General features: G+C 28.0%; 2 protein-coding genes across 2 annotated transcripts in view; both read right to left on the bottom strand.

Annotated features, from left to right (window-relative positions):
- LOC113373335 (hemicentin-2-like) overlaps positions 1–9,361 on the bottom strand; it is a 283,752-nt gene extending 274,391 nt beyond the window's left edge. The window contains exon 1 of the mRNA XM_026613647.1: positions 9,109–9,361. Coding sequence (XP_026469432.1) covers positions 9,109–9,160 — 52 coding nt within the window. The 5' untranslated portion in view covers positions 9,161–9,361. The remainder of the gene's footprint in view (positions 1–9,108) is intronic.
- A 2,556-nt stretch (positions 9,362–11,917) lies between these two features.
- LOC113382854 (ATP-dependent Clp protease ATP-binding subunit clpX-like, mitochondrial) overlaps positions 11,918–13,873 on the bottom strand; it is a 3,442-nt gene continuing 1,486 nt past the window's right edge. The window contains exons 2-5 of the mRNA XM_026621104.1: positions 13,697–13,841; positions 13,071–13,309; positions 12,542–12,951; positions 11,918–12,387 (exon numbers count right to left, since the gene is read on the bottom strand). Of these exons, the coding sequence (XP_026476889.1) occupies positions 12,187–12,387; positions 12,542–12,951; positions 13,071–13,309; positions 13,697–13,841 (995 nt within the window). The 3' untranslated portion in view covers positions 11,918–12,186. The remainder of the gene's footprint in view (positions 12,388–12,541; positions 12,952–13,070; positions 13,310–13,696; positions 13,842–13,873) is intronic.

Here is a 13,873-nt window from a genome sequence, read left to right as displayed (position 1 = left end):
ATCTTTTTTTCATTTAATTCCATTATTATTGGATAATGATCTGAGCCTAGATCATCATTATACATATACCATACTATTTTATGTGCTATGTCTGAAGAGCAGATAGTAATATCAACTATTGATTTACATATTCTATTACTAATTACTTTATTATTATCGTTTAATATAAAAAGTTGGTTCTCCTCTATCGCTTCCAGTAGTCTACGTCCTTTTGTATCTTCATAGTCACAACCCCAAGCTTGACTATGGACATTAAAATCTCCTCCAATTATACAGGGTTTTTTAATTCCATTCAGTAAACTATTCCATTGCCCTTCTGAAATATTAGCCTTTGGTGAAACATATAATGATACACATACTATTTTCTTACTTCCTAATAATATTTCTGCAGCACACATTTGACACAAATCCATATTAATGTATTCCCTATTAATTTTATATTCTTTAAACTTCATATTTTTATTAATCAATATAGCAGTTCCTCCTTTTCCATCTAATCTGTCTTCTCTAATAATAATAAAATTTTTAAACTTGTATTCCTGAGTTATTTTAAACCAAGTCTCAGATATCAAAATAACATCAATGTTTTCTTCATAAATAAAATTCTCTAAACTTTCTCTATTTGACGGTAAAGATCTTGCATTCCATTGCATAATTTTAATATTTTTATTTCTAAATTTTTTCATATTTAAAATATTAGTTTTATTTTTTTCCATAATAACTCTACTTGCCATAATTGTTTTGTTGTTGAATTTATTATATTTTAAACTATTATTCCGTACCTGTATCTTCAATAGCATTGCCTATTTTATTAGTTTCCATCATGCTTTTTCAGTACACAATGATTCTATTTCTTCTTCCAGGGCTGTCCATATATTCTCTGTGTTTATCTCTGTTTTAAAACTTAATCTGTGCCTTATTTTGTTAAAAATTTCTTTGAATTGTTGCTTCATCTTCTTTTTTTTTTCTTTTTCATCTTCATTTTTATTTGGGTTATTTTCTTCACTATTGTATTTCGTTACTTCCTTTCTCCTTTCCTTGTATTCTTCTGCATTTATTCTTCTTTGTCTTCCTTCAATTCTTAATGTCGTGTGCTTAGGTTTTCTAATTTTCAATATATTTTCTTCATTAATTTCTACTTCTTTTTCTTTAATATGATTTAACATTTCAAACTTGTTATTATTAAATCTGTTTAATTGATTATCTGATTGTTTAATTAATGAAGGAAATACATTTTGATAATCTCTGTTATAAAATTTGGTCTGTACTATATCTGCATATGTTCTCTTACGCAATATTTGCTTAGCTTCACTTATAGAAATATTCTGATATGCTTTCAACTCCTTTAATTTTTTATTATATAAATACGTTTGACAATTTCTATCATTCGCTTGATGATTATTTCGGCATAAAGCACATATTTCTATTTGGCTCACACATTCTTTTACATCATGTTCATCCGAACATTTTCTACATCTTTGCCTGCCCTGGCACTGAAGACGAATATGGCCGAACCTCCAGCATTTGTGGCACTGTATAACATTTTCAATAAAAGGTTGAACCTCGCAAGCTACTGAATGAATAAATACATTTTCTGGAAGATAACTGCCCCTGAACCAAATCTTCACTCTTTGTGTTTTATAGCTGCTATTATATGCCTTTTTATTTTTAATACACTTCACTTTAATAATTTCAACATCCGTTTTAATGCAACTCATGATTTCATCTTCTTCAATCTCTGGGTCTACATTAAATATAATACCTATTCTCGTAGTTTTATGTTTCGGAATATAAGTTTTAATATTATACTCGTCCAGTAATTTCTGTTTTACCACTGTATTAGCACTCTTCCAATCATTAAAACATATTTTTATTTTATTTATACCTATAGCTGCAACATTACTTATCTTATTACTAACACTTGACACTTTTGTATGTAAAATTCTTCCTAACGCCATTGGATGTAGTCTACCCAAATTTTTATCTTTTGATTCTGCATATATAACAAATGGACCTTCATTCCTTTCATCATAATAGAAAAACTCCTCTTCATAGGTTTTTTATTTAAATTACTATCCATTTCTTCATTTACTTCACTTGCCCAATCGATATTTACATCGTTTTCATTAATTCCATCATTATTAGTTTTCTCTAAACGTGTTTTGTTAACTTGTACTTTAATGTCACCTTTTTTCCTTATCACACTTAACTTTTCGCGATTCTTATCAAATATTTTATTACTTAACAATCTTCTTTTCTTTCTAAAATCTATTACTCCCTTTTTAATACTTTTCTTATTACTTTTTTTATATTCACAATTTTTAACTAAATTAATTTCACTAACTTTTGTTTCATTAATATTATTATCCAAATCATTTATTTCATAATCACTAATGTCATCCATTTCGTATTCAAACTCTTCTATTGACGTAATTCTGTTATCAACTGGATTCAATTCACAATCCTCAAAATCATGATGACCACTGTCATCGTCGTCACTTTCCTGGCCGTACTGGCCGGATTCCATTGTTCACTTACTGACTCACTCGCTCTTATCAGATTATGTAAATTTATTTACCGATGTGTATCGCACGAATGCTCGATGCAGACTGATTAAATATAAATCATAATGTTTGTATATATGAATGTTCTATAACATGAAAATATGTTCATAGCTAAGTGTTATAGAATAAGACATTTTAAATAAAGTTATTAATCTTATAAATATGTAAAATTGAGTATATTTATTTATTTGTAAATTTGGAATTGTAAGTTGATTATAACATTTCAATTGCCAATAACATGATATATTTGTTTTTAAATTTAACCCAAATATTACTATAATTTTTCACATATTTTTTTTAGTAAATTGAGGTAAAATAAATAAATAAATTCAACAACTTTTTAACATTATTTGTAATATTCTAAAAAAGAAAATTATAGCAAGCAGTAATTTATGAAATTGCATTTCTAATCATTTTTGTAAATTTCAATATATACATGAGTATGTACTAATTATATAAAAAGTTTATTTTAAATCAAATTTAAATTTGTTATATGATTATTATAAAAATTTCAGTAATGAAGAAATATATAGGTACTGTTATTTTATCTTCAAAAATTTAATATAATTCATTTTTTTATTTTAACTTCATTCTGCAATCTGTTAATTCTAAATCAAAGACTACTAACGTAAATATTACAAAATAATATTGATTAGAAATTATTTGATACACCCGGTGGCATATTTACTAGAGATAACACAAAAAATATATTTTGGTATTCAAACTATGTGTCGCCAAATTTTTTTTAAAAAAAATTGTTTTTGATTTTCTACTAGTACAAAATTAATCATAACATATCAATTACAAATTATTTTATCAGACTTTCTCCTTATTAATATAATGTATGTGGTTTTTGTGAGATATTTGCTACATAATGTTATTTATATTTAAAGTATGTAATAGATATGTTAATGTATTAAAATTCTAATTATTATGTTATCTGCAATTGAAGATAGGTATACATGTGATAAATTTATATAATGTAATTTTTACATTAAAGTGATATAAAAAATCTCGAAACAACAAAAACAAAATAGATGATACAATGATGTAATCTGTAAATTCTGGTAAAAATATACGTTACAAAAAAATTTAATTAGAGTTAAACTAATTACAGATAAACCTTTGGTTTTTCTTTGAAAGCCACTTTTAAATTTCAAACTAATTTCTCAATGTTTTTTTATAAACAGTTTATAATTTATTTTATATGGAAATGAAAAAGTTCAATTGTATATAAATATACAATGTAATAATTTCAATACGTAAAATTTGATGAGGTAACAGATTCTAATATATTATTTATTTATTTCCCCATTATTTTTTATCGATCAACGATTTTTCATGGCAATGAAATTGGACACGAATAATTTGCAAAATCTCGTTCAATATATCGGTATTTGGAACAAAACGATAGAGTGTAATAGCTACAGTATTTCAAAGCTTTTACAATAGTTTTCAATCGTGAGTGGGATTTTTCCCCTAGCGAATATCAGAGCGTGCTTCGAATTTTCGGTGCGCGGAAAAGCGCGAATCCTTTGCTAGATGAATACTACGCTTTTTCCGAAATCGGAGAAACTTTTGCAACACTGAGACGAAATGAAAACTATATCGGAAGAATTTCACGAAAAACGTTTCATCATTGTTCGTTTTGTGACGAAATCAAGGAGAAAAAAACTACGTGAAACTTTTTCCTGGAGCAAATACCATCGAAAGTTATGGTCGTCAAATAAGTTTTACCATAAGAAGAAAATTTTTGTCCAAATTTCAATTTTACTATTTTTATATATAAATTATATACGTAGTAAAACGTGATTCATACTTGTCAAATAATTATTTGTTTTCTTGGAAATTAATGATAGAAATAAAATTATATTTAAATTCTTATATACAAATACTAGATTGGGAAACTTATCAAATGTTTCATCTTTGATATAATAAAAAATATAATATTGTATAATCGAGGCAATTCATATTCCAGTATATAATATATATATATATATATATATATATATATATATAAATATAGGAGAATATTAAAGAACTTATCAACATTTTAGTATATATTAATGTTGTGTTTTGAACACAAAATTCAAATAAAAAACTGATTATAATAAAAAAAAAAACATAAAATTTGTATTTTGTTTCAAGTTTATTTTAAGATTTTGAGTTCTAGAAACTAAGTAGGGTTATATTCAGGTCATCCACGTGACGAATTTACCACTCGATATATCACTTACAAATTAATATTATCTTTTTAAATTATTATTAAGAAAACTTAATATTACAAGGCATGCTATTTTTTAAAGTAGATTAGTCTCTTTGTGCTGATATAGTTCTTGAGTTATACATGTTATAGGACATATATACAAATATTAATATATATATATATATATATATATATATATATATATATATATATATACCCGAATAGAAATAATTGCATGTGTATTTTTCTCAATATGTGTGCTCATATAAGTTTGTCGTAATACATACAAAAGCGGATGGCATATATCAATGCTCATGAATAACGTATTTGCATTTTTTCCGCCAAGAGGAAACTAGGTAAATATAAGAAAGATATTCATGGCAACATTTAAATGAAGACTCATCTTTATGCTAAAGCTTGTGTATATCAAATATATTTATACAAAATTTGAATAACAAAGCAGAATTCTATATTAAATAGAAAAATATTTGCCTTTAATTTAATATCACATTTTTTCTTTGATTAAATATCATAATAATAATTATTTACTGAATATTAAACAAATACACTTGCATTAAATAAAGCACGAATGAAGCATGGTATTGTCTAAAATAGCAAGATTCAGAAAAAAATGTTCAAAATTCTATTTCCTTAAATAAGATCATATTATTGAAGTATTTTTCTTATCTAGATTTTCAATATAAATGATGCCTAACTTTAAGAAAAGACCAAACATTTAAATAAAATTATATTAATTATGCAGCAAATATTCTGAATTGTTGCAAAATAATATGCGGGGCCAGGCTATCTAAAGCAGCATTTCAATTTGTGTTACGAAATTGAATATTTTTTAGGACATAAAGATGTATAATATATTAGTTTAGATTCAACATTTAGTTAGTATTAGTTATTATTATACACCAATCTGATAAATTAGTAAGACGATTGAAAAATAAACCAATAAATGTAATAAATTAGTACGTTGATGAAAACGAAATTAACACTAAAAGCTAAAGAGAATAAAAGCTAAGGTTTTTCTAAATATAACAATGTACTAATATATAATAATATAGTAATGAGTTATTCCAGGCCAATTAAAAAACTGAGTATCTAATAATTACAGATTTATTAGATCCGTACATATCGGTCTAATCGAAATCAGATTGAAATTGAAAAGATCACATTTTATGTGATATTAATAATATAATTTAACAATCAGAAATACACTTGCATTAAGAACACAATGCTATGGAAAATCCAAGCCATTTCCTTAAATGTGATCCAAGCAATAATTGGAATGTCGAGGCAATTGTTAACATATATATGTCTAACTGTTCAAAAACTTAACTAGGCGTTTTTTCAGAAGTTTTTTGAGGTGAGGGATGGTAATAAAATTATTACTCTTTCATACAGTTTTTAGTAATATTCGGTCAACGGATATTTTGTGGAAACTATAAATAGAATAATTATCATTTGAATGTATGCATTATCTTTAATATCATTGTTAGTGGTCTTGGCCGGAACCGGATTTATTGTATGAAAATAGAAGACGTTTTGGTACAGAAAGATAAGATCAATATTATACTATTCATATCAAATTTTATATATAAAAACAATTGCTTTTGATTAGTATAGTATTAAAATAGTGTCTATATGTAAGTTCTAAGAATATATATTAGTATAGCCAGATATAAGGTCGATCGGATGCTCAGTTCAGCGCCAACTCTTCCATTAATCGTCCATCACAATAACTGTTGATTCTAATCGCAGCATGCAATCTACCGCAGCAATACTTTTTCAGCATACTATATAGATCACCCAGTTTCGGGATAAAGTGCCCATTTCTCTGCATTTCCGAAAAGGTACCGCGAGGCAATAAAAATGACGAAACTCATTACGTTTTAATTCAAAGTTTCGAAATGCGTCGCCTAAGGCCATATATCAAAACCGGAATGACGTCCATATATCTTTCTTGTCAGTGTAGTTGTACATGTTGGTACATTTTTTATTCCCAAATTCATTATCCGCGACGCCGTAGCACCCATATTTCAGTTCGGATGATCGAATTTTATTTTATACGGACCAAGGCAGAAGTTCTGCTCTGCGTGCACAGGCGCGAGGATTTAATGTTATGCAATATATATACGAAATTTTCCATTCAGGCCGTATGAGAAATGACAAGTGATTTCACTGAGGTGGACAGGTACAAGCGTATATGTTTAAATTAAATGTAGACGAGAGATCAGGTCCGAAACATAAAAATATGATAAGGACAAATTAAATATCTATCCAATTTCTAATTTTTATGCAAAAGTCTATTTTTGGCACCACAGAATAAATTGCATTGTGTGTATGTATTATACACTTATATTTTTGAATAAATAGACATAACAATACTAAATATGAACATTAATTTAATAATTACCAACCCCATGAATTAATTTTAGGCCCATTTATTAACTTTCTGAGGGAGAAATTAATGTTCTTTACATTTTTTATGTTATTTTTACTTTTTCAGTCAATCTGTACCATTTCCAGAATTGGAAAAAAACAATATGTTAATGTATGAGTAATGAGCCAAAAAACGACTTTCGATTTCTCAAACACGGCTGCACCGATTCATAAAATGACAAAACGCTATAAGAACTCGCCTTAATTAAAAAATTATAAAATTTAAAAGCCATAAAAACTCGCTCTTTAGAATTAGCAGAAAAAAGTGAAAATTGATGACCACGTTTTCGCCAAAGATTCTGAACCAATTTTGAATATTTAAAAACAAAAAACATTATAGAAATCGTGCTTATTAATTTTGCGAAATTTTGCAAAATTTTGTTGAAAAAAATTATTTGGCATTAAAAATTTGTATAAATTGATGATAGAGGACATGGTCTTAACGAACTTTCCAAAATACTGAATTTCTAATATGATTATAATATATTATAGTTATAATATTTCCAATAATAAATTGGAAATAAATCTATTGTAACAATTTTCAACTTGCTTTTCAGCAAAATGAACTTACATGCATGTGTAAATGAATATGTGTAACGAATGTATACCTCGAGGGGCACAACTAGTGTAACCGCCCAAAAAAAGGTGATTTTTGGGAATTTATATTAAAAAAACTACCTTATCAATCATTTCAAAATTTTAGGAATATATTTATACATGTTTTAAGAATACATAGTAAAATTTTTGGAGAAACAAATTAAATATTTTTTAAGTTATCGTTGATCTCCAACGGCGCGACAAAAAAAAGGCCCTTCACTGCGCAGTGATTCCGACCTTCTACGTGGATGAAATTTAAAAAAAAATCTCATTAAACTAGATAATATTGTTTGTAAAATAAGCTACGATAAAGAAAAAAATCAAAAATTGACAAAATGACGGCGTTTTTAAAAAAAGTCGAATTTTAAATTTTGGTCGTTTTTGGACTGCCAAAGTTCGATTTTTGATCCGATCAAAAAATCGATAGTTAATTTTACGGAGAACTATATATAGAACATGTAAAAAAATTTGATAGTGATTGGATCATTTGTTTTTGAGTAATCGCTGCAGCAAATTCAGAAAATGCTGTTTCGAGAAAAACGCGTTTAAAGATTAAATGATCGTTATACTTTATACTATATATATACTCTTTAAATGGCTAACTCAAAAACTATTTAAGGTATCGATTTAAAATTGTTATGATATTTTTAAAGGTATAACCTATCGAAATATGGAAAAATTGAAAATTCGATTTTTTGAAAATTTTACACTAGTTGTGCCCCTTAAATATCTCAAAACATTCATAAAAATATCTAAAATTCGTATAGAAATCAAACTTTTGCAAGGTTACTGAAATCTAAAATTAATGCGTTTTAAATTTAGACATGCAAAAGAATCAAAATGTTCTTTCTGAAACTCAAATAGCAAACCGCATTATTAATAATTTTATATTCCCCAGAGAATAATATAGTTTAAATACATTCTGATAGTTTTTGCTAAAACTTGCGTGTAGATAAAAGTTTTAAAAGTGCAATTAAACTTGCAAGAATGCACTTAACTTCTAAAGTATCTAGATTACAAGTGGATTTAGCAGGATTACCCTATGGGGTAAATACTATAGCTAATGCTACGATAATGTTTAATAATAATTCCATGATTATGATTAGAAAAGTTAATTTGATATATAAATAAACAGCCAATCCAAGGTTTTGCGCAAGGGAACCGAGGGGGAGTCAAATACATATTTGCTCCTGGGTCTATTTTTAAGTTATGATATTTACAATAATGCAATGTTTATCATCCTCATATCAAATTCGATTGTGAATAACGGGATATCTTATATAATCCTACCTGCTAGCACCATCATTAATATGACGAGAGTCGATTCCTTTCCGCAATGCATTTTGAATATCCTTCAGCTGCGGTAACTGTTCACAAGGTTGTTCCACGTCTATGGCACTAGAGTTCAAACGACACTTGATTTTACTCACAAACTAACTCGAACATGACGGCTTTCATCTGGAAATTCACTTCAGAATCCAACATGAACATGTGAAAATCGTTTAATGAGATTTCCCTACGCCGATTTCCGAATTTCACTCACTTTTGTTAATTAGAAAGGTATCAGTTATCAATATTGCAGTCATATCAAATAGAAGAAATGTTGTGTTGATATGGTTTGAAATGAATCTGAAAATTTTAATGGAAAGATTAGAACTGGTCGAAGTTTTGCAATTGCGTAATAATAGTAGTAGTCTTGGCGAGATGATCAAAAAATTATTCAAAAACATCGATGGCGACAGTATTAAAAAAAAAGAGATAAAAAAAATTGATTAGATAATTTAGTAGCAGGAGAAAAATTGTATATAATAATGAGTGCTCCGCCACAGAGCAAAATAATGAGCTGATTGTGAGCTAACAACTCGAAAAATAGTGTTAGATTTCCCATTGCCATTTAACACCGTAGTGCCTAAAATAGCCATTTTCAGTTGTAAGCATATTTTTTATCTGTATCTCCAAGTGATAATTGATATCAATACTGCGTGATAACATGTAGTACATAGCGGGGGTTAAAAAAAAAATAAAATAAATATGGTATATTTGCAGATGGATAATCAAGATCTCGTATTCAACATAGCTATTCAAATAAAATTAAATATGTATTAGACAATTGCTTGGAAAAAAATGTATAAATATATATTTTTATGAATCTTTTTGTTAATAATTTTAACTAGCAAGTAGTGTTAGATTAGAGATTTTTCATTGTCATGAATGGCTATTTTCAGTTGGAAACATATGTTTGATTTGTATGTTCAGGCGAAAATTGATTCACTTCTGTAAGATACCAGGATGTCCAGAAACGGATTTTGAAGATATGCTATGATAAGTATAATTTGAGATTGATAATCAAAATATTCAACAGAGCCATTCAAATAAAATTAATTATGTATTAGACAATTGCTTGGAAAAAATATATAAATAAATATATATTTTTATGAATTTTTATGTTAATAATTTTTATCTAACAAGTAGTGTTAGATTAGAGATTTTCCATTGCCATGAAGGGCTATTTTCAGTTGGAAACATATGTTTGATTTGTATGTTCAGGCGAAAATTGATTCACTGCTGTATGATACCAGGTTGTCCAGAAACCGATTTTGAAGATATGCTATGATAAGTATAATTTGAGATTGATAATCAAAATATTCAACAGAGCTATTCAAATAAAATCAATAATGACTAACACAATTGTATAGGAACAAACATACAACTTGATATAATTTTTGTATGAATTTTTATGTTAATAAATTTTATATAACTGCCCGACTTCTGATATTATCGTTGCGCAATTGCAATGCAGTATTTTATGAAACGAAAAAAATAAAATATTCTGAAACGTATAATTCTAAATTTCGATCTACTTCCAGAAAGCACACTTTTTAATAATATCAATTAATTTTATCACGTGGTTCACAATTTGAGTTACCTTTATCACGATTGTTTAATTTACATTATCAGTTTTACTCACTATTAATTTTAGATTATCATTCTATTTATTAGGATTTCATGTTCGATGAAATCTTGATTTTCATAACGCGCGTAAATAATATTCGACTGAATATTTGCAGAACACGATACGACACGTGCACCTCGAAAGCCTAAGGGAAACTGAGGCATAAAACTTCCAAATCTACTACGCAACCCTCTGGCGCCACTTGTCCGGTGGCGGTTTTGGATTTCGTGTTTTATGGTAATGGAATATTTAATTCTATGATTATTTGTTATTATAAATATGTCAAATAAATTTATTAAAAAAAATTGTATCAATTTGGAATTAATATAAAGTTACTGAAGACCATCATTAGGGGGCGTCCATTAATCACGTGAGGTTTTTAGGGGGAAGGGGGGTTTGACAAAATATCACGAAATATCACGTGAGGAAGGGGGGGTATGGTAAGATATCACGTGTATTAATTTTTTAACTGATTTTTTTAAAAAAATTCAAACACTTTCAAAAAAAGAATCAAAAATTTTTGTTTTTTCACGTAACTAAAAATACGCGTAATGTTTGGTGGGGGAGGGGGGATTTTTCTGAATATCACCACGTATCACCAAGGGGGAGGGGGGGTTAAAAATCCTTAAAAACTCGCTCACGTGATGAATGGACGCCCCCTTATGTGTTCTCACCGGTCTCTCAATAGTTCTCACAACTATTAAACAATATTTATAACATTTTATTAATCACTACTTTATGATACCAAGTTTGTACCGTCTGATAGTACCGATAGTAAGTTAGAAGTTGTTCTCCTAGATCGTCAATTGAGTTACAAAAAGTTGCAAATTTGAAAATTTATCCTTCAATAATCAATTTTCTCAATATATAATACAAATTCAGCATGTTTAATTCGGGTATTTACAAAACACCACAAATAAAAATATAGAATGCATAAGTTCCACTTGCATTGTATAATTTGAGAGTAAACCGTACTGCCCATTATTCGCAAAAAATCATAGCTTACAAAAGTGGTAAACAGAAGAAAATTTATATCAATATTTCCTTTATTCATATAAATTTTTCACACAATCATAAATAATGTGAAATAAATCACTGTTTTTTATCACTGTATTGATATAACATCAATATAATAATCTTTTTTTAAATGTTGTTTATCCCATTCTTTATAGTTACATACAGTTGTTATTCTAAATTATGAATATTTTTCATAAATTATTTATACCTAAATCATTCTAAATATTATTTACAAAATTATAACATGAAAACTTATTTAGATATTGCCATATTTGTAAAATAATAAAAAATAAATTCTATTTTATTTACAAGTCTGTAAATATGTCAAAATATATTTGCATCTAACCACCGAAGGCAGTAATTATTAAGTCGTTCAAATTTTAAAATATGTGCAGCGGTCACTGTTGCACTCTTACTGATGTAGGTCTTGTATCCTCTGCCTCGCGATGTGGTGGTGTCGTTTTTTGATTTTGATTAGTTTGAGCTGGTTTGCGCTCGTATTTGGGTTTTTCAGATCCTTGGACACATTGTTCTGTTATATGAACACTATTTACATCACTGCCAGGAATTTCAAACATCGGTTCAAGCAATAATGACTCCTATTAAAAAAATTTGATGCTATTATATATTCAAACACTTTAATTAAATATTTCAACAAAACACAACATTCATAACTATTTCTTGATTATTTATTTAGATTACAATTAATTATTAATTTATTAATTTTGATACTTATTAATTTAGATACAATACCATTATTGCTCGTAATCCTCTTGCACCAGTTTGTCTCTCCATCGCTTGACTTGCAATTGCTTGCAGAGCAGAGTTGCTGAAGCTCAACTCACACCTATCCATAGCCAGTAAAGCTCTGTATTGAGGAACCAATGCATTTTTTGGTTCTGTTAGAATTCTCACTAACATACTTGTATCTAGACTATGGAATGGAACAAGAACAGGAAATCTTCCCACAAACTCCGGTATCATACCAAACTCCACCAAATCTCTAGCTTGAACACGTTTTAAACTAGCATCTCTCTCAGCCATATCTTCATCGATGCCTTCCCCAACTTTTTGTGCAGCTCTACGTCCCTGTGATGTAGCAGGTGGGCACCCAAACCCAAGATATTTTTCATTGTGTCTTCGGGCAATTAGTTTATCAAGACCTGGAATAAGAAGTAATATTTTATAAATTGAATTATTATTATTTATAGAATGTAAGAGATAGTTAATTAAATACTAACTTAACAATAAATATAAAAAGTACTCATTTTAAATTATTTACCTGTAAATGCACCAGATGCTACGAATAAAATATTAGTCGTATCAACTTGAACAGTTTCACCACGCAACTTTCTTGGTGAGTTTCTTTCCGGAACATTCACAACAGTTCCTTCTAACATTTTCAACATCCCTTGCTGAACACCTTCCCCTCCAACATCTCGTAACTGATGAATTCCGGGCACTGCCCCAATCTTATCAACTTCATCCAAAAACACTATTCCTGTCTGAGCACGTTCAACGCTTTTTGACAAAAATTATATAATAAATAAAGATTTACATGATAATTGAATAATCAGCATAAATACATAGAAGGATACAGAGTACATAATATCAGCTGCATTATATTAGGTGCAAATATTCTTAATCAAATATTCTTCATATATTTACATAACTATAGCAAGATTTTAATTTTTTGGCTATAAATATAAAACATAAATAAAATCTAAAATAAAAGTTGGCAAGTACTGCAATAACAGTCATGGATGATATGTACACATATAATTCCCACATTTGAGTTTAGTATTTGAAAAATAAATAAAAATGTATGCCTAATCATCTTCAGCATACTCAAGGTTAAAAATGTCAAATGGCAGTCATAACAAAAACAAAGTAGAATATAAAAATAACCTGAAATTAGCATCTTGAAGCAATTTTGCTATCACACTCTCTATATCTTCTCCAACATAGCCTGCTTGTGTAAGAGTAGTACAATCGCAAATAGCAAAAGGAACATCCAAACATCGAGCTATTGTCTGGGCAAGCAAAGTCTTTCCTAATAAATAAGATTTAAATCTCCAATACCAC

This window comes from Ctenocephalides felis, unplaced genomic scaffold, assembly GCF_003426905.1.
Source record: "Ctenocephalides felis isolate EL2017-DRISC unplaced genomic scaffold, ASM342690v1 CF-g0.4_SCAFFOLD_00845, whole genome shotgun sequence".
NCBI lineage: Eukaryota > Metazoa > Arthropoda > Insecta > Siphonaptera > Pulicidae > Ctenocephalides > Ctenocephalides felis.
This window is presented reverse-complemented; position numbering and strand designations above follow the sequence as displayed.